The sequence below is a fragment of the Parasteatoda tepidariorum genome, chromosome 8 (genome assembly GCF_982258835.1).
Source record: "Parasteatoda tepidariorum strain Cologne lab strain chromosome 8, Ptep-v5.0, whole genome shotgun sequence".
Taxonomy (NCBI): Eukaryota; Metazoa; Arthropoda; class Arachnida; order Araneae; family Theridiidae; genus Parasteatoda; species Parasteatoda tepidariorum.
In genome coordinates, this window is record NC_141762.1 from 60,563,572 (window position 1) to 60,590,782 (window position 27,211).

General features: G+C 30.0%; 1 protein-coding gene across 2 annotated transcripts; it reads right to left on the reverse strand.

Moving 5' to 3' along the window:
- LOC107440471 (short-chain specific acyl-CoA dehydrogenase, mitochondrial) lies at positions 1 to 26,015 on the reverse strand. Of its 2 annotated transcripts, XM_043049027.3 has the most exons (11): positions 25,771 to 26,015; positions 23,393 to 23,553; positions 21,785 to 21,934; positions 18,477 to 18,588; positions 17,167 to 17,282; positions 13,512 to 13,718; positions 12,067 to 12,123; positions 11,108 to 11,188; positions 10,401 to 10,496; positions 1,067 to 1,123; positions 1 to 253 (listed from the first exon to the last, which is right to left on the reverse strand). In XM_043049027.3, the coding sequence occupies exons 1-11, from the start codon at positions 25,814 to 25,816 to the stop codon at positions 89 to 91; spliced, it is 1,248 nt and encodes a 415-aa protein (XP_042904961.1). In that variant the 5' UTR covers positions 25,817 to 26,015; the 3' UTR covers positions 1 to 88. The 2 variants fall into 2 exon arrangements, with proteins under 2 accessions (XP_042904961.1, XP_087025090.1); XM_087168964.1 differs by lacking the exon at positions 12,067 to 12,123 and having other exon boundaries at positions 25,771 to 25,958.
- Between the last annotated feature and the right edge of the window lie 1,196 nt (positions 26,016 to 27,211).

Here is a 27,211-nt window from a genome sequence, read left to right on the forward strand (position 1 = left end):
GAAAATGCATATTTTTTTTATTATTATATTGAATCAAAGACGACACTTTCATCAAATGACCACAACATCAAATGAAAAAAAATAATAATTATCGACAACCCCTAATTCCATATTCTTTGGCAACGTTCCTAGTGATAACAACCCTCTGTATGTCGCTAGGTCCTGCATAAATTTCAGTCACTCTTGCATCCCTGTATAATCTCTCTGCAGGCATGCCAGTTGTGTAACCCATCGCACCAAGGATCTGAATTGCCTACAAAGATAAGAATTTAAGTAATACTCGCATGTTTGGTTATCTTCAAAATGTTCTTAAAAAATCACAAATGAAGAAATTCGTTTCTTCTTATTGAAAAAAAAGTCATTCACATGGAAAAAAGGACATTTTAATTATCAAAACAACCACAACATGAACATTTAAGAGGTAAGTATCTGAGTTGACACCCTGTGAATCGGCTGGAATACCGGGCAGCACCCGGCATCACATAATTCAATGCGCACGTGCAAGTCAAGTCGTATCTTTGACGTCATTGCACAGAATCTCGTTTTCCTGACGTTGAAGGGAAAATGTCTAAAATTCCCTGGTAACGCATTTACAGTTATGGGAAATTGAGATTGCGCATTCCGACATTCTCCTAAAATTAAAAAAAAGAAAAAGCTCATTAGCGTCGGGAATTTTGGGCAATAGACTAAAATTCCCTGGCGGGTTATTATTCTGGTTAATCTATTAACTATTAATGATGATGAATGACCGTAATTCCAGCTTTTTCCACACTTTCATATAGGTTTTCTTGCATCAAAAAACATATTTTCCTTATGTTATTCAACGAGTAAAATATAGTGCAAAGCGGGGAAACTTGGATACAATTTTACCCAGCAGTTGAACGTTTGGAGGGATGAATAAGACAGTAATAATAAAAAGTTATATTCTTTCTTACTTAATACAGATATAGGCTTTCCTGCATCTAAATTATTTTGATGAAAAAAATAAAAAAATGCTTTATGCCAAAGAATTTTTCTTTCAGAAGAAAAATTATTAATTATATTTCACTGTTTACGAAAATACTACCTGATGAGTTACAAAGGTTGCTGTTTCAGATGCAGCGAGTTTCGCCATGGCAGCTTCCTGAAGAAGAAAAAAAATTATAATTTTGTCCTAAACAATTGAATAACAGCAAAAATACTATAATTCTTTCTTAAAACTCTTGGAAGTTGACTAATGATATTTACAATTCAGTTAGGGTGGACTAAACGATATAATTAAAAACTACAGTCTTACCGTGCTATGCGAATAGTGCCTGTTTTATCATAATTTATCTATAATAGAATATATATATAATATATATATAATATATATATATATATATATTTAGATGATTTATAAATAAGGTTGAGAGGCTCCGGCCTAGGACTTCCCCATTTCTGGGGGCCCTCTAAATGCTACAAATATATTCTATTTATGTTTTTCCTAAAGAATTGTCTATTAGAAATATAAGTTAACAAAAATTGAAATAAGTATACGCTTAAATTTATTAATATATCGTAATTTACTCATGTTATAAATAATTTAAAAAATACTTTATAATTGAACTGAATGCAAATTTGGTTTAAAGTAGCAATCAGGGGGGCTCCCGTTAGTTCTGTGTCTAGGGCCATCGATTTTCTAGATTAGGCCCTGTATGCGAATGTTATAAAACAAATGCTCCAAAATTCATACGACTTCTAATTTGAAAAGAGCTAGAGGTTTTTTCCCCTGCTCTTACGCGTTAAAGTTTTTAAGTAAGAATACGCGTGATTCATTCGCTGATTAATGATGTTAATTAATACCTAAATTTTTTTCGTTCAAATTCTGCTGCAAGCATTTAAATTGCGCCCACTGAAATTTCGCTATGTTAGCAACTATTTTAAAATGGAGAGCTTCTTAGGAAGTAATATGTACAGTCCGCAAAAAAAAAAAACGAATCACCCTGAATAACTTTCGTTCTAATGATCGGATTTTCACGAACTAAGTGTCAATCTTAATGGTTCCTGGGGGTGACCTCAAATATGCTAATTAATTAGTGCTAACTATTAATTAAGTTACGAAATCAGACACAAAAACGTACTTTCTCTGAATAAACATGCATTTTTTTTTACATATTTGGATTTCTTATCTTCAAAATATAGGGGGTAGCCGCAATCTGGGAAATGTGGTCCCCATAGTTTGGTCAGGAGAGCGATTCAAAGTTCGTACCCCTTAATGTTAATTTCGCTTTTTGCGTTTTCAGTCATATTTTCAAAACTAATGAAGCAATTCAAAAAAATTGCACCCACTCATAAAACTCATTTACCCAAAGATAGTTTCATGCAAAAAATAATTTTTAATAATTATTTATTATTTTTTATTATTTAATTAAAGTGAGGATGAAAAAATATTGAATTATAAGGTATGAATTTTTTTATACCATATTAATCTACATATTTTTCAATTGAAAAATCTAAGGTTTCAACTGTTTTTATTTATTAGAAGCTGAGAAAAATTAAAATTAATTATTTTTAAAAAAATAATTTGGCGACAATAAAGAAATAACTAATTGGGGCGATTAATATTAAAATGTGATAAACTTGGAAGGAACTTGACTTCGCGCGCGTAGCGTAAAATTTCATTCATATTTTTTTCACTAATAATCGTTTGCTAATCTTTTTATTTTTATTTCTTTCACACTATAAAATACGATGTTTCTTTTTTAGTCATTTAATAATTTATTTGCAATTTAGTAAAGAATTTTGAATAAAAAACACTTTATTCAACAAATGTCTAGTTTTAAAAAAGCGTGCTTCTGATAGAATACACCAGATTGTGCTTATTTAATGTGATTATTTTTTATTTTGTTTTTCAATAACTGATACAATTTCAATAATATACATACGTATGCATAGATTTGGAATAATATATTTATCGATCTCTTGAATTCATATTTTATAAATATTAATAAAAATACGTAGTCAACATTTTTAAACATCTCTCACAACATCGCAAATTTCTTAACATCTTATAGGGTAAACTAAACAATAAGGAACACTTAAGCTTAGCTTGCCTTTAAAAAAAATTCATAAACATTTCAAAATTTGTAATTTTAGCTAAATGATGGTTTCGACATATTTGTTATTAAATGCAAATTATGTAAAAAAAGTTAGATAACTTACATAATATTGTTTTAAGCTTTTGGTGGTTTAAATAATAAGTAGTAAGATGACCAAGTGAAGGAACAGTTCTTACCAGTGAATAAACACTAAATTTTCCAGAGAATGAACACTTAATTTTGATAATGTTTGATGCTCGTTAGGAATCCTTAGGCCACACAAATGTCTAAAAACAAGATTTTTCTTGGAATTACGACATATAACCATAGTTAATATGGAAAATTTTACTTTTTTTTCAGTCATGGAATGGAAAGTAAAATATGTTTGAATACATAATTTAAAAAAAATGTTTTTCATTTTTTTCTCACAGTTTAATAGTCCGTTCTAAATTATTAATGTTTATCATTGTGTAATCTGATGATGTTTTTATTATTATTATAATTCGATCATTTTTTTGTTTAATCTTTTCCTCATATTTTTTAAGCTTTTTTTAAAATCTTTTTAAGTATTTTTTTCTCTTCGTCATGAGTAATTTATTTCTTTTTCTTTTGATTTAACCTTCCTCTTTTTTCCAAATTTTTGGCCAATGTAGATGTATCTACGAAATTTCTTTTGATTTTCCAGTTCCATTTCCAGAATTCCTCACTGGATAATAAATGAGAAAAAGGAGTTTCGAAGTTTGAGTAAAACCCATCTCTCATTGACTTATATCTAGTAGTTACTTATGAAACCAATCATTTTTGCAACTAACAATGCCTCAAGAGGACTTATCTCAAAATCGGTTTTCAAGATACTTTCATTATTAATGTTAGTTGTCTCAGCTTCAGAGCCAAAATTTGATTATACAATTGTTCTTTTTGAAATAAATTCTTCAATATTGAGAAAAGCGCAGGCTATTGGATATTTGGGAGATTAAACTTTTCTGTCAATGTTCCTTTAAAAATTTGCAACATAGCTTGTGAGATTTCCTTCTCAAGCTTCTGAAGAAATAGCACATCGTTACTCTCGAAGCATGTGTTTTGTTGATAAGTTGTCTTGCTCATTAACTCTTGGTGTCTGTTTTGCATGCATTTGTTACAGTCAACGTTTTTCTACATCGAATGAAAAAATATCGCATTTCATAAAAGCATTTTAACTTCATCAGTTGGTGCCTCAAATCTTATTTAAAAATGGATGTAAAATTTTCTAGACATATTGTTTTACAATTCTTTTGTTTTCAAGGTCTAACGAGATTTCCAAGAATTACGTAGAAAACTAAACCAGAAAATTTGTTTTGAGGAACAAAACTTGCTCAGTTTCAAATTGATATGAGATTTATACCTATCCAGAAGAAGCAAAATTAGGAATTTGATTGCATTTTTAATTAGCCATGGGTAGAAACATTTGCAATATATTTGTAAAATGTTGCTGCGGTCATCGTTTCATTTCATGAATAGCTTTTTCCAATGAAATATGTAGCAGGGACTGATTCTGTAATATCTCTACGAATTCTTCTGTAAGGAAAAACTACCAATGGAGGTACTTTTTCTTTCCTAGGTACTTTAGAATATAAATCCTTATAATTTTTAAGGCCGCAGATTTTTCCCGTTTAAGGGCAGTATTCAACTCTTGTTTCATTCGCATTGTAAATGCAATCACTTTATAAAAGGATGCCAGGGCTACTTCCCTCCTAAAGATTCTCTGAAGTTCTTAAAACCAGTATTTCGAATATTATTCTCTAAGGGAAGTTTTGCCTTTTGAAATTATCTTCGCATTGCACTGAGTTATCGGTGGATATCACCTTAAAAAAACTTCACCTATTTTTCACCTAGATAATTGTCTTTAAATGGATTTTTCCTACCAGTTCCCGTTAGGACATTAAAGACGGCAATAGGATAATAATTTAGCTAATTATTGGCACAAAATCCTGCAAAGATTCCATTCAAGCTTTTATTATTATATTTAGTTGTTATATTTAGTTAGTAAACATAGTTTATTAAGGAGTCTAAGGTATGATGTAATAACTAATAACTACATTTATAAAGATAAATAATAAATTAATTATTATTATAATTCTTTAAATAAATTTAGCAATTAAATTTGCATATTTAAATGAAATAGTTATAGGAACTATTCATACAACATTTAACTGAATTTTAGGAGTCCTCTATGTCGCTGAACTACTAATTATCCAAGTAAAATCATATTTCACACATACTATTCATTCACTGGGAAATCTATTCTCAGTGAAGTAACATGCCTGTTCCTTCACTGGTTAGAAGTTGATTTTTTTTATTTTTAACATAATTTTGGTTTATAATATGACAAAAGGTACAAGAAAATTAAAAATTTTCTTTTATTTTCATTAACTTGAAAAAATCCCAGTAAAGGAACACTTGTTTATACATTGGTTTTTCATCGTTCTGTAATCCAGTTAATAAACACCCCCTAATCTCAGTACTTGCTTATGTTATGATGCTTAAAATAAATAAAACGTAACTTCAATGACCATATTTTGAATTCTTTTTTTCACAATGAAAAGAAAAAGCATTATTATATGCAATTAATTGTAGTTTAAACGGATAACAACAAACACTGACCTTATAATTTTGTCAAAGAAACAAGGCGTTGAACAGATACTAACAAATTCAAAACTTTTTCCAGAGAAGACTCAATGACCAGCTAACTAAATGCATTGTTAAAGGACTTCCTATTGTTAGGTAGTAAGCTACTCTTACCAATCAATCTAAATTAAAACGTTTAAAATCTTATTTCTAAGAAATATCTATGAAATGCTCCTTCATTTGTTGGTTCACCCTATATCATCCTAATCGTAAAAGAAATTTCCGGAAGTGTATCGCAGAACTATTTTACCAACTATTTAATAAAATTTTAAAATTTTAAAATTCTTATTCCTTTCCATTTTACGTTTATTATTTCTTCATTAATATACTAATAATTTTTTTAGAACTTTAATTTAGATTTTCTTTAATTTAGGTTTCCTTTTCAAATTATAGTCAAGTTTTTTTTAAAGAATTATTGTCTGCTAGCTAAGAATAAAACCTTGTTAAGAAATTAAAAACATTCAGCTGTTTAAAATTATTTAATGCAAAACAGCTGATTATTTACTTAGCATACTATTTTTTTGAAAAAAGAATATAAATTATTGATTGTCCTTTTTTTTTGTTTCTTGTGACTTCAATTTAGATTATCTAAAATAGTGTTGATGTTTTATAAGTCACTACAAAGAGGATAAAGATACCGAACATAAAAAGCTGTGGAATACGTAGCCAATTTTTTTAGTGTCTTAAAATATCTCAGTATCTTAAATGTCGTCCTACTATCTTTTTAATTATCTGACCACGTGTGATTCACTAATTATTTCATTATATCTTTTACTCTTTATGATACCAAGTAAATTTTTTTTTTCTGATAATGTACTAAACTATTTAGTTTAATTTTTTACTTTAGCATGATTTCCAAGATGTTATTGTAATATAATTTGTTATCAGGAAAATGCCTTATTTTGTTAATCAGGAAAAACTAAAAATTGAAATTTGTAAGGATTCCGAAGCTGTGCACACAATACACAATTTCCGACCTTATTTCAATAAAAAAAAATTTAAAAAAAAACGTGGCAAGTAGGCTAACATACTTTTTTCAGAAACTGTGAAAACTAATTTTTCCTATATTTCGTCAAAAGAGGATAAGAATGATATTGCTCCAAGGGACCTACTCAATAATTTCGCTATTTCCAGAATGAAATCTGTTTGATCGAAACATATTATTCCTTGAAAATTACACGAGGGAAAAATTAACTTTTATTATTTATCTAAGCTTATTCCATTTATTTAATGATAGCGGTATTAAGGTTAAGGATATGCGTCGGAAGCTCCGTTTATTATTATACTATAAATGCATTAAATCATGTAGCTTGAATAATTTATTTTAAGTAAATTATTTAACAATTTTAAGCAAATAAGGGTGTAAAAATAAACTCGATCGAAATACTCCGAAAGTATACCCTGAAATATATGTAGAATAAACTTTGGAATCGATATATAAAAAATACCTTTTCAAACAACTTCGAGTAGGACGGAAACGCTAACTTGTTTAAAAAAGTTGTCCTTGTTACTATTTAATTTCGATTCCTGGTACTAGGGGACATTCCATTTTCACATTCGACTTTTGAAATTTCAATTGTAAACGGAATTTTTTTAGGACCTTAAACTAAAATGTTAAGGCTTGCAGCAAAAAAAAATTTTTTTTTTCTGCATTAATTTCTTTACAAAGTAGTGAATTATTATTTTTTCAATCTAAGAACCTGTGCCTATAACATATGTAAAACTTATTTTAATATCGAGTGAAATAATTTAATATGTTGTGTAACTAAATGGATAATCCCAAGAAACTGAATCGAAAATACAAAAACTTCATTGATTTAAAAAAATAATAGATGATAATAAAAATAGACATGTTTTGAGCGTCCAATAATAAAAGTCACAAGTTATCCGAGCCTGACAAGTCTTGAGAATGGGCGATTATATTTGAAAACTCGAAACATGTCGACTTTTACTTCCCTCTTCATATGTTTTGAAGCCAGTTGAGTTTTTATCGTCAATTATACTGTTTTACATTTGGGTCTTGATCATTATTTTGATAAGGATTTTACACTAGTTAAAGTAAACATATGTATTTTAATATTTTATCAGGATTCATATGGTCTTTAAAAATGTAAGAACATCAATATTGTAAAAGTTATATTTAACTTAAAAATTAACATTTTGACACCAGATATTTTGAGTTAATGAAATTAAATATTTTATCTCTTAAGTTTTTGTGCCCCCATTTCAGTATCTTAAGGATTTTACGAGCTCTGTTTAAAAAGAGATCATCAGATATGTATAAGAAAGCAAAAATAACCATAGTAGCAGTATTTGGTGGTAAATGTAGCTTATCGTAATTGAAGAATATGCTGTGCGACATTTTATGGTGAATTTGCGAACGTATAAGTTTCAGAATGTATCGAAACATGAGGATGCTATTTGCTAATCATCTTTATCCAAAGGAAACGATGTAACCTAAATATCTAGTAGAATGAAGCGATTTTTTAAGCAATGAATCCTACAATTTGCAACATATTATTTCAATATCTTATTCTTAAACATAACATATTTCAATCTTTTTAAAATGCCACTAAACATTCAGCAATTCCTTGAGTTACAGAAAAAAGAAATATCGTAAATTATAGAAAGCCTTGTGAATGTGCATTAGAATTATTATACAATCTACATTTTATTTTTCAAGCACTTTTTTTTTCTTCAAATTTTCTTGCCTAGAAGACTCGATTAAAACTGTAAGAATGATTATCCCTAAAATTTTGTATATAGCTATAATAAGTTATGCTCATTTTATTTTAGTATAAAATCCTCGAATAAATATAGTAAAAACAGTGTAATCTAAACAATATCAGATAAAAAGTTCATGTATTTAAATTCTGAAAACTATCATAAATAATTTATAAATCGATTCAAATTTACTTTTCAAAGGAGATTAAAATAATATTTTTTTTGCTTTTTGGACAGAAATCCCCTAAAAAAATTGTTTATGGCCTGGAAACTTCGAGATATTTTCTATTAACAATAAATTAAGCCCCTCCGAGCAATCACTGAACATTATTTCAATTTTTTTACTATCAGAGTTTGGTTGCGTAACAACCTAGTAAAATTAAGCACTCCTCTTTTGAATTAGTCAATGGGTTATCTTAAAATATTTATTTGCGCAGGCGACTTTTTTTGGCGGTTTTCTGGACTATCGCCAAATATATAAACATTTATTGCGGCCCAATTTACCACCCAATTTTTTTTTAATTTTGTCTACCCCCACTAATTCAAGGGTCTAGATTCCAAATATGTAAAAAAAATTATATGTTTAGTCAGAGAAAGTACGTTTTTGTGTCTGATTTCGTAACTTAATTAATAGTTAGCACTAATTAATTAACATATTTGAGGTCACCCCCAGGAACCATTAAGATTGACACTTAGTTCGTGAAATTCCGATCATTAGAACGAAAGTTATTCAGGGTGATTCGTTTTTTTTTTTTGCGGACTGTACATATTACTTCCTATTTTGTCCTAATTTCCTAATTTTGTCCTATTTTATGCATCCATTAGATATGGAAGTGTAACATTTTTGCTACACTCCCAAAAAATATGGAAGTATAACAGAAATTTAGCTTCTTTTGAAAATATCATATATGCTAAACAAACGTTTTTCTGGTCCGTTTCATAATTTAAAAAATTATTATCCTTACTATTTAGCTAGCACATTTAAGGTTTGTCCCTTAAACAATTAAGAATCCATCTTAAAATATGTGATGATCCCAATATGAGATCAAAAGTTTCCTAGTAGTGAATATAACTTTATTTTATTTTATAACCGTCGTTGAACAGCCAACCCAATTCTGAGTTTATGACTATCAGTGTTCACCTCCTCGCAGTTTTAAATCCAAGCCAGAAGACAAGAGAACTCCTGGATCAGACATTGAGACAAACTAGCTTTCGTGCAGAACTTTCTGACGGAACTAACTCGCGTTTACCTTACTTGGAAAGGAAAACCACGTAAAACTTCCCATAGTTAGCCCGACGTCAAGGGGATTCTAACCCGTGATCCGTCTACCAGCACTGTGATCGGAGTGAGTCTGGTGTAGAATTCGTATCAGCCAGCCACCACTGAAATTCAAACCTGAGTCACCTCATTGGGAAGCGAACGCTCTATCCCCTGGGCCACCGCGTCTAAGCTAATTTGACTTAGATCCTCATAGGATATTTGAAAATGTTAGCTGAATAATGACTAGATGGGTCTTTATCAATCAATATTACACCTTGATTTAAAATTGTCAGCTTCATCCAACATTTTATAATCATTGTACTCACTCAGTCTTCTGTTCTTTAGATTTTACGGTAACAGCCTACAGCCTATAATTTTCAGCTATTCTTCAACTGAGATAGGATCTAAATTTAGTTACCTGAGAGTATCGAAGTTCAGTAAGGCGAAATTTAGATATCTCAAGTTTGGTTCCTCGGCGCATGAGCTTCTAAGATTTTTGAGCACTTTCGTGACTCAGGTAAAACTGTTACTATAATAATTACGTTTGGTGCGACTCTTTTTCTTTAATGTTATTACTCTCTGTTCAATGTATGCATCATACATGTCCACTTTAAGATCCTCGGGAAGAATAATTTGTGCAAATATAGGCAAACAACAAATAAATAATTTGAATCAGATGTCTTGTTTGTTACCTTAGTGTATCTTTGACCAGAGTCCTTTAAGGTTGCTGCTTTCCAAGTCAATAAGCGGGCTGCTTCTGTTCTCATCTCCATGTCAGCAATTTTCATCTGGATTTTTTAGTTAAAAAAGCAGAACAAGGTTAATAATTGCAAAGAAAAATCTGTTAAATTATTGGAAATATATTTGTGCTAAAATATAAAATCCAAAAAAAAAAGTAGCATGATTTTTTTAAATTCATATTTAAACATTTATCAATAATTGATTTTGTCAAATAAAAATATTTCTCTTAGATCTCAATAATTACAAATTTGAAAAGTTATTGTTAGGAAGGGAGCCGTGTTTGAAAGATTTAATCTTTGACCCAGAAAAAGAAACCTGTGTTTCATTATGTATTTCATAACCATAAATTACTAAAAGGCTAAATATAGTATTTTTCATTTATTTTGACCTAAATTAATATAAAACAATGATAAAAAGTTTAAAAAATATGTTTAATAAAAATTCTACGTCAGAGAGTTAAATTGTGATGGTTTAGGAAACACTACTGGAATTCTATAGTAGTTTCGGACATCTTAGTATACTTATTTTCCTTGTATCAGAAAATGTATGGCATTGACAAGTACCCTTTATTCATTTTAGCTGTGAACGCTTCAGTAAATTACATCAATACAATAGCATCAGTTCCCTTTGTACATTCTGTAAGTATATCAGAAGTTACCTGAATCGCTTGAAGGTTTAGCAGGGTTCTGTCAAAGGCCTTCCTCTGCGACGCATACACGATTGCACAATCGAGAGCTGCCTAAAATGTATGCAATAAAGTAATCATAACACCAGAAAACAAGTACGCAATTTTTACATACATGCTTTAAGATACTAAACTATACCGGCAGAAAAAAAAATCGTTCTTTCTTTCTTTTTTTTTTCAAACTGTCTGCTTAGTCGATTGATAAAACTTCTTGTATAGTTGAGATACGATATAAGTTTCAATACACCCTCACACACAAAAAAAAAGCTTACAACACGAATAATTTTTAGCGTAATAATCGAATTTTTATTTACAAAATACAATCTTAAAGATTCAATTGGGTATTTTTTGGGCATGCAATTAATACAAACGATAATTTAAGTTACGAAATCAAGATTTAAAAGAGTACTTTATCTGAATAAATCGCATCCATTCTAATTTTTGTCTATGAAACACGAGGGGAAGTTTGGAAAATATGATTCCAGTAGTTCCATTTCTTTCCATATAGCACAAAGTCACCTATAGAATGTCTACCTGCCTTCATTCATAACATTCGCATGATTCATGTGTTTGCTGCATGGTCGTCTAATATGCGATCATACGAAATTCTGAGAAACTTCATTAGAAATCTCACAACCGACCATCTAACTCTTACCGCGGATGATTCGTAGACGTAATGGCACATGCTCGTTTTGAATCGTCTATGATCGGTCATGTTAGGCTTAACTACGTAATTATAGAATTTAAATTTTAAAATAAAATTTTCACTCAAGCAATTACGATTAAAAATACCAAAGTGTACGCTTAGAACTGGCCTTGGAACATTTCGAATTCTGAAATACGGTCAAACAAGTAGATCTGGAATTTCCAAAAAATAAACTTTTCCAAATAAAAAAAGATCTTGAAATTTTTCTTTTATGAAGAGCACTGACCTGTGAAATCCCAATAGCTTGACTTGCCATACCTATTCGACCACCATCAAGAACTGTCTACAAATACTCAGAAACATTATTACAATAAATAAAATTACCACCAATGAAAGAATACCATGCAATAATTTATTACAAATCTTAAATCAATTTGCTCAAACATTTTTAAGTTTTTCTCAACATTTTTGCTCATGGACAGGAACTGTTTTGGTTCATCTTAACTGAGTAATAATAATTCTCATCTAGGAGCGACAAGGGGGTTGTACCCCCAATTTTCTATGTTATTGATCTACCAAAATTTATTCATCTTCAAAACGCAGCAGATGGCAATCCAATCGAATTTTTGAAGGAAAAAAAAAGGACTTAAACCGTTCTTCCTCCTTGATGGTCTTTGATGAATGAGAAGCAACTAGGCTAGGGGGCTGTTGAGCAACGCGAACAGTAGTTGAAGTCCCTTAGTATATGAAAACTGGTCGTTTTAAATAATGAAAATCATCATGAATTTTTTTAATAATATTGATTATTAACAAGAAAGTCATTAAATATTAAAATAGCGATTATTTTGAGATTTAAAAAACTGTCTGTGTTAGTTATAATTTAAAATTAGTTATAATTTAAAAAGAATTAGTTTAAATTATAAGAAAATAATTACTTTTTCATCAAGATCGATTTTCGAATTTTTTTTAAAAAACAATAACACCGGGAATAGCTATGAACAGAATTTCTTCCCCATTGCAACTGCGTTAGTAATCGTTTTGCCGTCAAACTGGTAGCACATTTTAAAATCGTAACTTTTAGAAATGGGCTAAGGGGATTAATTCCAAAATCAGAAGTCCTTCATCGCTAAGTTTTGAATCAAGTTTATATATCCTATTAATTCACAAAATATTGCCTTCGACAAATAATTATTTCGTATATAATATTTGAAATTATTGCTTGAAAATATTATAGAAAAATTAACTATCGAGTTTACAAATTTTTGAAAGATTAATTAAACCCATACATGACACAAAATTGAACTGTTAAAATTTTTTACATAAGTTGCAACGAATCGAATTTTAAAGTCTAATATCGTACAAATATAATTAATTATTACGATATTAGAAGTATGAATTCAATGAGAATCTAAATATATGTATATCTATTTCGAATTTTCAAACAAAATTTTATTCGTTAAAGAACATTAAAAATCCTGTATGAAAACAAGCAGATACAATGCACAAAAATTATTAAAATTCCTCCTTAAACGAGGAACGTATGAACTTTAAAGCTTTGTTTTTTAAAAAGCGGACGGTTTTAAAACTGCTGCTATTTAAAAACAAACCTAGTTTTAAACTTTTTAGTTGAAATGTTACGCCATTTCCCATTAAAAAAAAACTTCTTCAGCATCCTCTAACTTTCATGACAGTTTTAAAGCATGATAATCAGATCAAAGTAAAGCAGTTTACCATTGCAATTTTAAATCCATCTCCTAATTTTCCTAGAAGATTCGCTTTTGGAATCCTACACTCTTCTAAAATTAAATTGCAAGTAGATGATCCTTTAATTCCTAATTTGTCTTCTTTTTTACCTACAGAAAGTCCAGTTGTAGATTTAGGAACAATAAAGCAACTAACGCCTTTGTGTTTCTTCGATTTGTCTGTTGTAGCAATCACCTGAAAAATAATTGAAACTTTAGGAACATCCAATAAAGGATAGGGCAGGGAGGGCGAACCAATGGCACGCGTGCCATTTATGGCACCCGACACAATATTTTGGGCACATAACCGATCACGAAGTTCACTATGAAGCATATTAAAAATTAAATTAAAATTCACAAAAAACAAACAGAAAAAAGAACAATTATTAACAAAAGAATTAACAATTAATGTAAAAAAAACCCAATTAATAACCATAAAAAACAATCTAACAATAAATGACTAGAAAAAAAAATTAACAGTCTTGCTTAAGCTAACATCTTACAACCTAATATAAGTTATTTGTCATCTTCTAATCTGCAATAACAGAAGTCACACTGATGTTACTTTAAGTTGAATTACGCGCATAACTGAGACATTTCAAAATGTATTTTTTTTCCATACTGAATAAAGAGTTTTGAGTTGACACTATTTTGTATTGTTATTTTCCCAATAATCAGTAAGTCAAAATTATTTGACGGCACGTCTATGACCTCATTAAACAATTTTTAAGAAAAATGGCATGTTGGAGTATAAAGGTTCGCCATCCCTGGGATAGGGTATGTTTTATGCTATGTAGATTAGAGCAAAATAAATAAATTTAAAAAAAAAACAGTGTGAATAAGCACAAATAAAAATACATAAATGGACAAACTTTAATTTCAGTTCACAAGAACCTTTCTATAAGCACCATATGATAGCCGAGAAAGTGAAGAGACAAACGAGTGCAAAGTAGTTTAACCAATGGGGATACAGGAACGAGTTTGAACAAGTCAATCAAAAACAGGTGTAAGGGTGTTATCCTTTAGACATTATTATCATCAACATTAGTATCCATAATTATCATCGACATTATCATCACCATAGTGTATCCATAATTAAATTTACAATTCAATCAAAGTTGAATACAATTAAATTAAAATTATTGAATTAAAATTATTAAATTAAAATTATTATATTAACATTATTAAATTTAAACAATTTAAAATATGAACAATCAATAGCCCTCCCTCAGGGACCGTGGAAAATTATAAAACGTTGACCGGTCTGCGGTGATAAAAAGGTCAGGGAAAACTGCATTAAATTAACGAAAACTGCAAATTTTTCAATACTTTTAAGGACATGGAATGATATTTTCACCAGATTGAACAGCAATTGCAGGATTGTAAACGAATAAAAAATTCACAATTAATGACTAATATATGCTTTAACTAATCAATATTTTATTTCCTTATAGTGTATCTGCCCAAAAAAAAGTGAGCTTAAAACACTTTTGTAATTTATATCCTAATACCTATTTTATATCCTAATACTTATATCCTATATATTGAAGTAATTTACCGAAAGCACAACATACGGTAAATTTGATAAAGTATTTCATATTTAAAAGAATCTCGGAAACTCTGATTTAAAAGAATTTAATTATTAGGCAAGACATTTTTCAAACTGAAATAAATATTACTTAAGAATAAATCAATGGATGATTGCCACTGAGTAACTTCTAAAATAATATACAGAACTGTTACTAAATAAATTTCTGAACCAATGATGTGATTTTTATTTACTACGATATTCTTGGATCAGGGGAAGAAAAAAAGTTGACGCAAAATCTATTTTCTCGAAATGAGAATTTATTTTTCCCTGGGAGATTTGGATTTTAAGCCATCAAAATACAGGAGATATTCGTAATCTGAAGCACATACTTAAAGATTTTTTTTTCCAATGGCAGGCACTGAATTTGAATCTTTACCTATACTATGCCAGAATAGTTGCTCATTTCGCGTTACCCAGTGGACACCTGTGAACCAAAGTCACGGAGGCGAGCAACATTGCCCACGCCACACTGCCACAAACCCGTTTATAGGGTGGGCCACATTCACACATCATACACACACAACAGAGGACAGCACAAAGAGAGAGAGTAACATCCATGCCCAGAGCGGGATTCGAACCCGCAGCCTATGGCTTCGCAGTCAGACACGCTAACAGCTCGGCCACCAGGCCGGCCATAAAGATTTTAAATCATAGTGAAGTTTTTAAAACATTATTTGAGCCATCGATTGATCGCGCCAAGTCTTGGCGCCGCAACTTCCGGGAAGCGACCTGCAAGAAACTCAAAAATTAATATCACAGAAGAGGATTAACTCGAAGAGCAACCCTCTGGCAAACCTCTACATCAGGGATCCCCAACCCTATGCCCGCGGGCACCATGGCGCCCGTCGATCGGTCTAGGTGAGCCCGCTGCTTGTGCCCAACGATAAAATACAATATTTAAGTTTTCCATTTTTCCATAAAATGATATGCAAAAATGAATGCTGTAAATTACTACAATTGCTACACGTAATGAAAATTATTACTGAAATAGTTAACTTAATTCTAGCAGCACCTTTGCAACTTCGACTTTTCTAGGCCCTGTTACAAAATCCTGATGATGCTGACTTCATTTTACATTCTGAAGTACGCTGCTGGCTCGGTATAGGCAAAGTACTTGATAGATTTATACATTTAATCGAAGAAATAAAAAATTATCTTGAAGCCAAAAATCAAGTATTTTTAGATCTAACAGATCCTCTTTGGTTAGCAGATTTGTCTTTCGTAACAGACATAATTGAAAAACTAAATAATTTAAACTTGGAGCTGCAGGGAAAAGACAAACTTATAGCAAGAAAGTTAGTCTTCAAGTTAGGCGAGAAGAAGTGCAGATGGAAATTTTGGATCTTCAGAATGAAATCATCCTCAAAACGATTATATCAGATGAGAAATTCTGGAATATAGTTGACAGAAATAATTTTCCATTCTTAAAAAGAGCAACATATAAGTAGTTTTGTGGTTTCACATACTTGTGGGAATCATTGTTTTCGACAATGAATTCAAAATATAGATCCCGATTTACAGATGAACACCTTGACGATTGCTTGCAAGTAGGAATTTCCTCATGTTCTCGCAATTAAGAAACGATGGACAGTGAAATGCAATGACAAAGATCACATTGACTGTATTTTATAAATAATTTTTATACTTCGTATGTTTTGCAAGCAATTCAGTAATCATTTATTTTACACAAGAATATTAATACTAATTATATTCAATTAATTTTTAAAATTAAATTTTGTATGCGCTATATGTAGTGTGTGCATTATTACCTATATCTACCAACTATAAATTCATCTTGAAAAAATGAAAGGTGCCCGCCATTCAACCGATTTTCTGGAATTTGCTCTTAGGTACAAAAAGGTTGGGGACCCCTGCTCTACATGTTTTTGTTTTTGCTTTTTTATTTCTTCAAGTTGCATATTTAAAATTTATTTGGCACCTTGGTGGTTGTGGTTAGTGCAACAAATCACGATATCGAAATTCTTTCGGTTGAGTACAGCCAAAATTAAATTTTACTTAACAATATTTAAGAATTGAATTAAACTGTATTTACGAGAGCAGCCTCAGCTTCATGTCCATTCGTAATCCATGCTTTTGTACCATTAAGAATCCAGGAGTCACCATCTAGCCTTGCGGTTGTTGATACAGCGCAGGCATCACTTCCATTACCTGCAAAGCATATTTCTTTCTTAGTCTATTTTTTTTCTTCTTTTTTTTGGAAACACTGTCTAATTATTCTAATACAGAATATGGTCAGCTACTATATTGGTTAAAATTAGAATGCAAAAAGAAGGAATTTTAGTACATTTACCTGCTGTTTTAAGCGTAATTTTGATATTTTTTTTAACTCTTAATTGGCCACTTCTTTATATTTTTTTTATAACCGTCGTTGAGCAGCCTACCCAATTTTGGGTTTACGACTACTGATGTTCAACTCCGTAGCCTTGTAATTTTGAACCCAATCCAGAAGATAAAAAAACTCCTGAATCAGTACCCACAGAAGTATGATTTGTTATGGGAACATAGAGGACTTTCTGACCCGACAAATTTAACGTGCATCAGTCACCATTTACTTACGCAGCTGGCGGGGATCGAACCCAAGACCTCTTGGATATGGGGTCAGTCTGGCAAATCTTGAGTTTTGAATGCTTGAAACATCCCTAATGTTATTTTCTATTTATATATTTTTGAAGAGAATTATTTAATCAAGTAACAACTTATTGCTTCTGTTTCTTGAGATTATTTATTTAATGGACAGAGATAATCTTTTATACAGGGTGTTCAGTAAAAACCACCTTTAATATGAATTTTTAATGTGGTAGTCTGCATATGCAAGAAATTCAAGAAAGTATGCACATTGGGGGTGGTAAATTAAGAAATTAATGTTTAAGTGAGAAAAAAACAAAAAAGCTATCGAAATCTGATTAACCACAATATAGGCAAGTGCGTGTAGTAAACACTGCGACAGGTTTAATAACAGAAGGAAAGAGAGAACGATTTTGCAACTTCCAATTAAATCTCTCTTTTTTTTAATATTTATTACATCTACCTACCTCTATTGTGATTTGTCAGATTTCAATAGCATTTTTTGTTTTCTTTTCCTCGTTGAAATATTAACTTGGGATCACCAATGTAAAAACTTATTTGTTTTCCCTTTTCATAAGGATTCTAAAAATACATATTAAGGGTGAACAATTCAATTTAGGGAAACACGTAATATATACATCCAGTTATAATTTAAGAGTATATTTATAATTTTGACGAAAAAATTGATTATCATTATGATTAATAAATTATTAAAATTTTGTATTAATTATTTGAAATTTCTAAATATCTTTTTAGAAAACATTATTTGAATATTACCTGGTTCACTCAAGGCAAAGCAACCCACTCTTTCTCCACTTGTGAAGGGTGTGACAAAAGTTTCAATTTGTGATTTATTTCCAAACTGCAGGAGGCCACCCAAATATAAAGACTAAAAAAAAACAATCATTAAAATGTAATAGCTAAGAAGTATTGTAAACTAAATTTGAAAGTATTATGACGCAATATTGTTTTTGTAACTATAGCCTTTTATGCTTCTGTAAATATACTTTTCTATGCTTCTGTAAATACACTTTTTAGACTAGCCAACATTTATATTTTCATATTAAATTGTTGTAGGCCAACGTTAATATAAATTTTTAGGTTTTGAATTCTCGTAACTATTCTTCACTTGATTAAAAACTTCATTTGAGTTCACAAAAATGCAAACGTGAGACCACAATCGGACATTTATTCATCCAGTGTCATATATCTGTCATATGTCATATATGCAGTGTCAGTATCATACGTCACATCTCCGTCACCTTGTGACAGAGATGTGACGTATTAACGTCTCAAGAGGATCACGATAGGACGAAACCGTGACATATTTACGTCTCTTCAAGATTCCCGTGTGACAAAGATGGGACATACCCACGTCCGAGTCGCTGTGTGACGAAGATGTGACATATTCACGTCTGAGCAGGGACCAATTCTGACAAAGATGTTACTTATTCCCGTCTTAACAGGGTAACCACGTGACGGAATTGTGATATTTACGTCTCAATAGGGTCACCGAGAGCTAAGACGGGATTATGTCACATTCTTGTCACTCGGTGACATCACAGAAACAGTTCTATGTCTCATTGTGGTCTCATGTTGACGTCTGGGTAATGTCAAAATCTGACGTCCTCAAAGGCGGACATAGTAACCTTCAAAAACCCACTCATCGACGTCGCTGAGTCGACGTCGTCTTCATAAATGAGTCTGCGTGACTGTCGCGTTTTTGTTGCAATCTGGTAACGGTGCTATCACAAGGCTAAAGAGAATAGAAGGGCTGGTTCACTCCTTTGAAGTATCTCTTGCCGCGCCGATCCTCTGACGTCACTCTAGTGACGTCACTTTGGCGCAAAGCTCGCACTTTTACTTCAAGAACGGAGCGTTTGACATTACTAGCTCTAACTAATATTGGATCATTTCTTTTTGCGAGATATTCTAAGACATTTGTTATTTTCTATAATGACTTTCCTCAGTTTTTGCAGTGAATTTACAAGAATTTAAAACTATTATCGAAATGCCAGTTTGCGCGATTGCAACTTGCAAAAATTCTGATATAAAAACAAAAGGAAAAAGTATAATTTTTCGCGTGTTCCCTAAAGTAAATGAACAACTATGTAAAGAATTGATTCCGAAATGACACAGTTAATATAAAACCGCAATACGTTTATTCTGTCGTAAAGAACTTTTATAAAAATTCATTATCTAAATAGAAACTGCCTCGCTACTTCATAAAGAAAGGCAGGTGAAAAGAATTAAAAAATAGATAAAGTCAAAGAAAATTAAAATGTAAGTAAAAAGTATAAATAAAATATATAGTATATAGTTGAAATTCTCCTAATTTCATAACAAATTTTTTATGTAGTTATTCTAAATATTTATGATTTTTTTTAAAAATTATATTCTCTTCAATTTAAATATCTATGTATTATATCATCGTAAATTTAAATGTCTATAAACAATTGTAAAATTTCTGATGTCATTATGAACCTAAATTATTATTTTGTTTCAGTAATTAGCGTTTAAGGTTGATGTTTCCTAATGATTAAGTATGAACAAATTGCTATTAACGACATATTTTAAAATCAGGGATTCTAAATTTAACTTAACTTATCTATATAAAAGAATATGTAGATAAAAAAAGTGTCGATATATGCCTTCATTTTTCTTAATAGTTAAAGTTAAAACTGAACTTTTTAAAATAAAGTATTTATCGTGTCATTTTCACCAACTAGCAAAACATTTTTATAAGTTTAAAATGGTATTTTTTTAATATAATAACCAAGAAAGTTTTTTTTTGAACTATGTTTATGAACGGAAATAATGTGTTAATTACGTAAAGTTTGAAGGCTAATAACCAGAAGAAGTCTAACTTATTTTTACAAGAGAAAGATGCAAAGTTATCATATCTTTGCTTGCGATCTCCGAGATCTGTAGACACAGTGACGTCATGAGGAGGGAAATCGTAGCTTCAGCTCTAAGAGCGGAGTGAACTAGCCCTTGTATTCTCTTTAGCCCTGGTGCTATCAGGGATATTCCGGGCAATAACACTCACATTTCTTAATTTATCCGATTGTTAACCCTCCGAGTACGGCTTCCTCGATTTGAGCGGGTTATCTGTTTCGTCCCCCACTACGGGTCACGTGAAAATCGCGGGCGAAGAAATTTTTCCCCTTATTTCAGTACGGATCCCGCCATTTCCCCGTGTATGACCATCATCCAAAACCATCATCTGATGCTTATTTTCGCTACTAGTTGGCACTAGAGGGTTCGGATGCTTTAGCATTGCATTTCATATCATACTTATAATTTTTGATATTTAGTGGTGAAAAAATTACTTAAAATGAAAAATACTAAACTAAAAGTAACTTAAACATTTTCAGGACCGGACAGGTATTTCAGAGGACCGGAAAGTATAAAAACTGAGCCGAACAACAACCACCTAGGATAGGATCTTCTAGTAGGTGTTGGCCGAACGCGGAGGGTTAAAACAATAAACAGTTCTTTCTAATAACAGCCGTATTTCCACCCACTAATATTTTCGTTAACCTTTTATAAGGAAAAAGAACAAGAAATATTAAGAGGGAAAAAAAACAACACATATCTACCCCAATTTCTGAAAAAAGATATATACTTCAATATTAAATAAAATTAAACAAAAAGGTTATAAAATTTAATTAGTATGGCATCAAACATTTTTAATTGCATTTGAGTTGCAGATAAAGAAGCGTTTTATTTTAAAATTCTGAAACCAAAAATAAATTCTGTGTGTGTGTTCGTTGGATCTGAGGCGGAGATAATGACGTAATATATAGGTAGCAAAGAGGGCAACTAAGTAGAATTATTTATCGCCATTGGCAAAGAAACATTCTTCACTAATTTGACGCGGTTGAGCCAAGTAAAATCGTTCTAAAAAATGCTTTATAAAAACTTTGAAAACCTGTTGCTTAAGAAATTTGAAAAACAAACATAGCACAAGAGCACATTAAAAATAGCATTAAATTCCTTTTCAAAAGATATCATGAAGGTGATTATTTTTTTCAATTTGAGCATAAATAAACATTTGAAACTATTTTAAAATTAGAACTTACATTATGAACGCTCATAATAGCACCACATGAAGCACAACCTCGGCTTATTTCTTCCATGGCTATAGAATATCCTAAATAATCCAATCCAGCACCACCATACTTTTCAGGAACTACAACTCCAAATAAACCAAGATTTCCAAGCTTTTTAACCTTTCAGAATGAACAAAAAAAAATTTATCATAGTAATTCCAAAACAGAACTGACATTTTAGGAGTTAAATAAATGTTACCAATATTATTAGCACTATATCGATTATACCTACACACATATATCTTCATCGATAAGTTTTTCATCTATTATGATGTCTATCTTTTTACATCAATGATTTTACACAACTTCTTTTAAAAATAAAATAAATCATTGAAGACTTAGATGAGATTCCGTTTTTTTCCGAGCTATGAAGTTCTTTTTTTCTAAAAATAAAACATATTAATCCTAAAATTTGATAAAATTTGTGTTTTTTAAAAGGGTTACTTTTTGTTCGAACTGCAATGACTTCAGACAAAATATTAAGACCTTCAATTTTTTTAAATAGGAATACGTGTCTTTTTTCTAAACACAAGATAAAAAATTTTGAAATTAAAGTATTTTTGAAGGTGTTTCTACTCTAATTTGTTTTTATTACAGTCTAAAAGTCTACAGATGGGCGCAGGGGATAGAGTGTTAGCTTCCCATTGAGGTGACGAATAAGCTCGAATTCCTCCAACGATGGCTGATTGTTATGAAATCTGCTCCCGGCTCAATCCAGAAGTTTCCTTTACTTCAGGATTGGGTTCAAAATTCGAAGGATACGGAATTGAAATTGATAGTCGTCAACTCACAATTGGGCCTGCTTTTCAACGACTCTTATAAAAAAAATCTATAAAAATACTGAGATAATCAGCTTTTGATCACCTCAATATAGTTTTACATAGGTGTTTCATAATCACCTCTCGTAATGTAGCATGTTTTATAGAATTCTTGACAAAAATGAAATAAAAAATGATACACATTAGGGAATCTGGATTAATATTTAAATCAAAAAAGGAAACAAAACCTGATGAATCATCAACGAAGAAACCGAGAAGATCGATTGCCAGTTGAAGAGTAAGTTTGATTTTCGTAAAACACAGGGCGAAAAAGCGATTAACATCTTACAGTTTCATCTCGCTATAAAACTCGTTTCGATATTTTTAAACTCACTTTCCTTAGTAATTACGAGGCATATTTTGATAAAGCTTAAATTTTTTCTCGATTAATTACCATTTTGCTCCACCTATGTGTATACTCTTTGCGGCTTCATTTTTGGACAATGATTCTAAAACTATCCATTAATGACGGTGATTACAGAACACCACGTCACAAGAAAGCGATGCGATACTTAAACAATTTACCAATTATTTTAATTGGAAGTTTCTAATCCCGAATAATACAATAAATAAACAAATTTGGCTTGTAGTTTGTTTTCCTACATTTAAGTTGTTAAATATAAAACTTAAATCAGTTTTATATTTGAAAAAATAAGACATCCAAATACCGCGTTGCATTACTTAAAAGATAAAAAGAAATGTTTTTTTTTAAATTGATACTTAGATTTGTTTCATAAAACAAAGAATGTTATTTTGTTACTTGTTCTCTCGGGTACAAGTGTTCCTTGTCTATTTTTGATGCAATTGGTTGCAGTTCCGCTTCTGCGAATTCTTGGCATGTTTTCTGCAACATTCTGTGCGTTTCAGACAAATGAAATAAATTAGATATAGCTCTAGTCTTGAATAGAAATAGTGATCCACCTGAAAGGCACAACTATTATTCAAGTAAATAATATATATATATATATATATATATATATATATATATATATATATATATATATATATATATATATATATATATATATATATATATATATATATATATATATATATATATATATATATATATATATATATATATATATATATATATATATATATATATATATATATATTTATAAAGTGCACTTCTGATTTATTTAGTTCTTTAAATAATTATTATACTCGTCATTATACTCATTATTAGTATTATACTCATCATTAAATATTTATTTCCTTACAATTTTCAGTTTAAAAAGTTTCATTCTAAAAAGCTTTCAAGTCGTGAATCAGTTAATCTTTTTTTTTCCCGAAGAAAATTTAAACACAAAAAAAGATTGTCTTTTAGCTTACCTCTAATTATTTTTCAGTGGCTTCAAATTTTTCGGTTATTTTGATAATGACTAAGAATTAATTTGTAAAATATACACAAAAAATATTATAAGAGGGTAATTTAAAAATTGAGGACAAATTCAGTTATTACATAATATTAATAAATTTTGACGGTGTTAAGTGAGTGCCCTTTTAAAACTCAAAATGCTCTTTTTTATTCCCAGGGAGAGCTCAGTTAAAGCAAAATAATAAAATTAAGTCATGAAACTATTCGCATAGCTCTAAATTGTGATAAATTGCATCTCCGACCAATTTACATGAACTTTAAAATCCAAACCATTACTTACATGCAATCTACCTTTCTTTAAATCACCTGATTTACTTGTTCTTTTAATTCCTGCTGTCTATTTCTGTTCTTTAATCCATCAAATCTACTTTTCTTTAAAACCATGCAGCCAATTTTTTTTTTTTAGTTCAATCATTCTACTTTTGATTTTTAATCTATTTTTATTCTATGGTCTGTCTACTCTACTTTTGTTCTTTAAATTATGCAATCAACTTTTGTTCTTTAATCCATCAAATCTACGCTAATTTTTTGAAGCCATCTATTTACTACTGTTCTTTAGTCAATGAAAATTTCTTTTGTTCTTTAATCCATCAAATCTACTTTAATTTTTCATCCATCTATTTGCTACTATTCTATAGTCCTTCAAGCTTTTTTTTTCTTCTTTAATCCATCGAATCTATTTTAATTTTTGGAACCAAAATGCTTAATTAGTTTGAACTGCTTAAAAGCAGTTTTCTTGAATTAGAATTTTAAAATTAATAGTGTACAATTTTTTTTATGCAGCAGATCAGATATTCGGGGCCAATTTTACTGGATTCAAGTAAACTAATTGTGAGTAAGTTAGTTAGGGATATGTGAATTGCCGGAAGGAAAAGGTTTCAGTAGGAATTGTCAATAAATTGTTCCTGATGTGTGTTTAAACGTAATAAATAAATTAAATTTTTCTTTGTTTAAATAAGAATTTTGTTTTTCATACATACATTTAACACTAGAAAGTCTGAAGCTTAGTATATCCCTATATTGCCTAAGAGCAGTCAAAATAACTGGATTGTAAAATAATAGAAAATGTGCAAAGAAATTTATTTAAAATTAATTTTGAATATTTTTTATATTATTTACAGTTATATAACAAGTTATTAGTAAAAATTAACAATAAAAAAATTATATGTTCTACAAAATTCAAAGAAATTGTGTCATTATATGCATCATTGTTTTTCCGATTGAAATTAAAAGCAGTCAAAATGACTTCCTTAGGCAATCTAGAGTTAGAAATTAGTTAATTTATTCAATTGTACGAAAATACAAGTTTTTTTCAATATCTTTAATTTATTTATTTAATTTCAAGTGTATTTATTGCATTTAAAGTGTAAAAACATTTAACACAATGTTTAAATTTAATTTAATTGAACTATGGTGTATAATATGTAATTTAATTTAATTTAAAATGCTAGAATGATATACCAAACAATTAAAACAAAAAAATGGGCTTAAGTCTAGGGTGCAGACTCTTACACGTAATTAAACGAATAATTTTAAAAATCTCTTAAATTTCTCAAAATATTCAAAGTGGTAAAAGCATTTAAAATTTTTAAAACTATTTGTTTTCTTAAATGCAGAAGCATCAACCAATTTAACTGAACTGCTCAAAAATTATGTGAAGAATTTTTATAATATCGTGTGTAATTTGCGATCAGAAAATTAGTAATCACTTTATGATTTATCACTTTAACAAAATAAATATACGAGCGATTACATACCAGACAGCCTCAAATGAGATACAATCTTTGGTAATACAAATCCCATTTTTTCCCCTTCCTTCTGAAAACAGCAACTAAAACAACTGATTGAGTTTTTGTAACCGAAAATTAATCTTCTGTATTTAGCTGGGGCCGATCCACAAATGTAAAAACTTATAGATATAGGTTTATTTCAGTGTAATTTCTTATCCCCCAATAAATGATATCGAATCTTATCAAAATTATTCCTAAAAATTCTTTTTTTTCTAAAACAAATGTTATCTACAGTGATGACTAAGAAAATGATGAAATCAGTGGTCAATGGTTCTCCCAAGCCTTGATAGCAACTAATGGGTTTTTGAAAGACGAAGGCCACGCTGAAAAGTCTCACCTTTTAGGCCATTTTCAAGTGTTCATGACAAATACCATCAGAATGAAGTATTAAAGAGACACAAAATTCAAAAATAATTATTTTTTACTTATATTGACACATTTTCAAAAGCATTTTTCTAAAAAAGCAACAGACTGTTTGTAATAACTAAAAAAATATTAAAAAAATGAAAGAACAGCCGTATTGAGAGGCCCACAATAAATTAGGAACAAAAACAAGTATTTTTGAACACCCTATGCCAGAAAATCAAGTTATGAGTTTGCAATTTGTATCGATTACTTTAGTTTCTATTTTTAATAACTGCATAAAGTTTCGTGAACCTAGAATGAATATTTGTCGAGATATGGACATTTTCATAAAAAATTTATTTTTTACGCTTTATGTTTTTTCATTATAACTACATAGATATTCAATGGAATTAAACAAAAGATTTTAGCAATTTGAAATTAATTGCAAAAGTGACGATTTAAAATTTTTCAAAAATTCGTCAAAAAATTGCGCAAGTTATGAATATTTATGCTAGTTCTTTTATACTGCTCATGCACTGAAAAAATTTTTAAAAAGTTTTCTCCTAATTTTGCAATGAATCATCGTGTTTGGCAACTAATAAAAAATTTGATTTGAATATTTTAAAAATTTTGAAAGTTTCGAGCAATTTTCTAAGTAGTTTTTGTACTTTAAAAAAAAAAAAAAAGAAAGCATACGAATTTTATTTTGCATCATAACACAAAATTTAATAACAAATGATAATACCTTGCAATAATCATCCGAAAACTACACTTTGATGGTATATTAAGAAAGAAAACATATAAAAGAAAAGATACTTTTATGGGAGGTGATCCCCCACAATGCCGGTCTCATTTTTAATAAATCTTGTTTAACACTATAAGGTGAAATTTTTAGATAATCCCTTATCGTTTTGAGCTTCCTTTTAAAAAGTACAAAAACTACTTAGGCAGATGCTTTATTTACGCGCACTAGAGATTCACAATGGGCTATTGGCAAAGGTCTGGGAAAAACTCTAAAAATGATCCGAAGACATGCCATCGCAATTTTGATCCTCTGAAGATG

Excerpts from the sequence above, each read along its gene's own strand:
- LOC107440471 (XM_043049027.3), bottom strand. The coding sequence starts at position 25,816 with ATGGGATTTGTATTACCAAAGATTGTATCTCATTTGAGGCTGTCTG. Across the intron at positions 13,719-17,166 it reads ATGAAGCTGAGGCTGCTCTC|GTGATTGCTACAACAGACAA; the intron begins GTAAATACAGTT and ends ATTATTTTTCAG. Across the intron at positions 1,124-10,400 it reads CTGGTCAAAGATACACTAAG|GAAGCTGCCATGGCGAAACT; the intron begins GTAACAAACAAG and ends TTTCTTCTTCAG.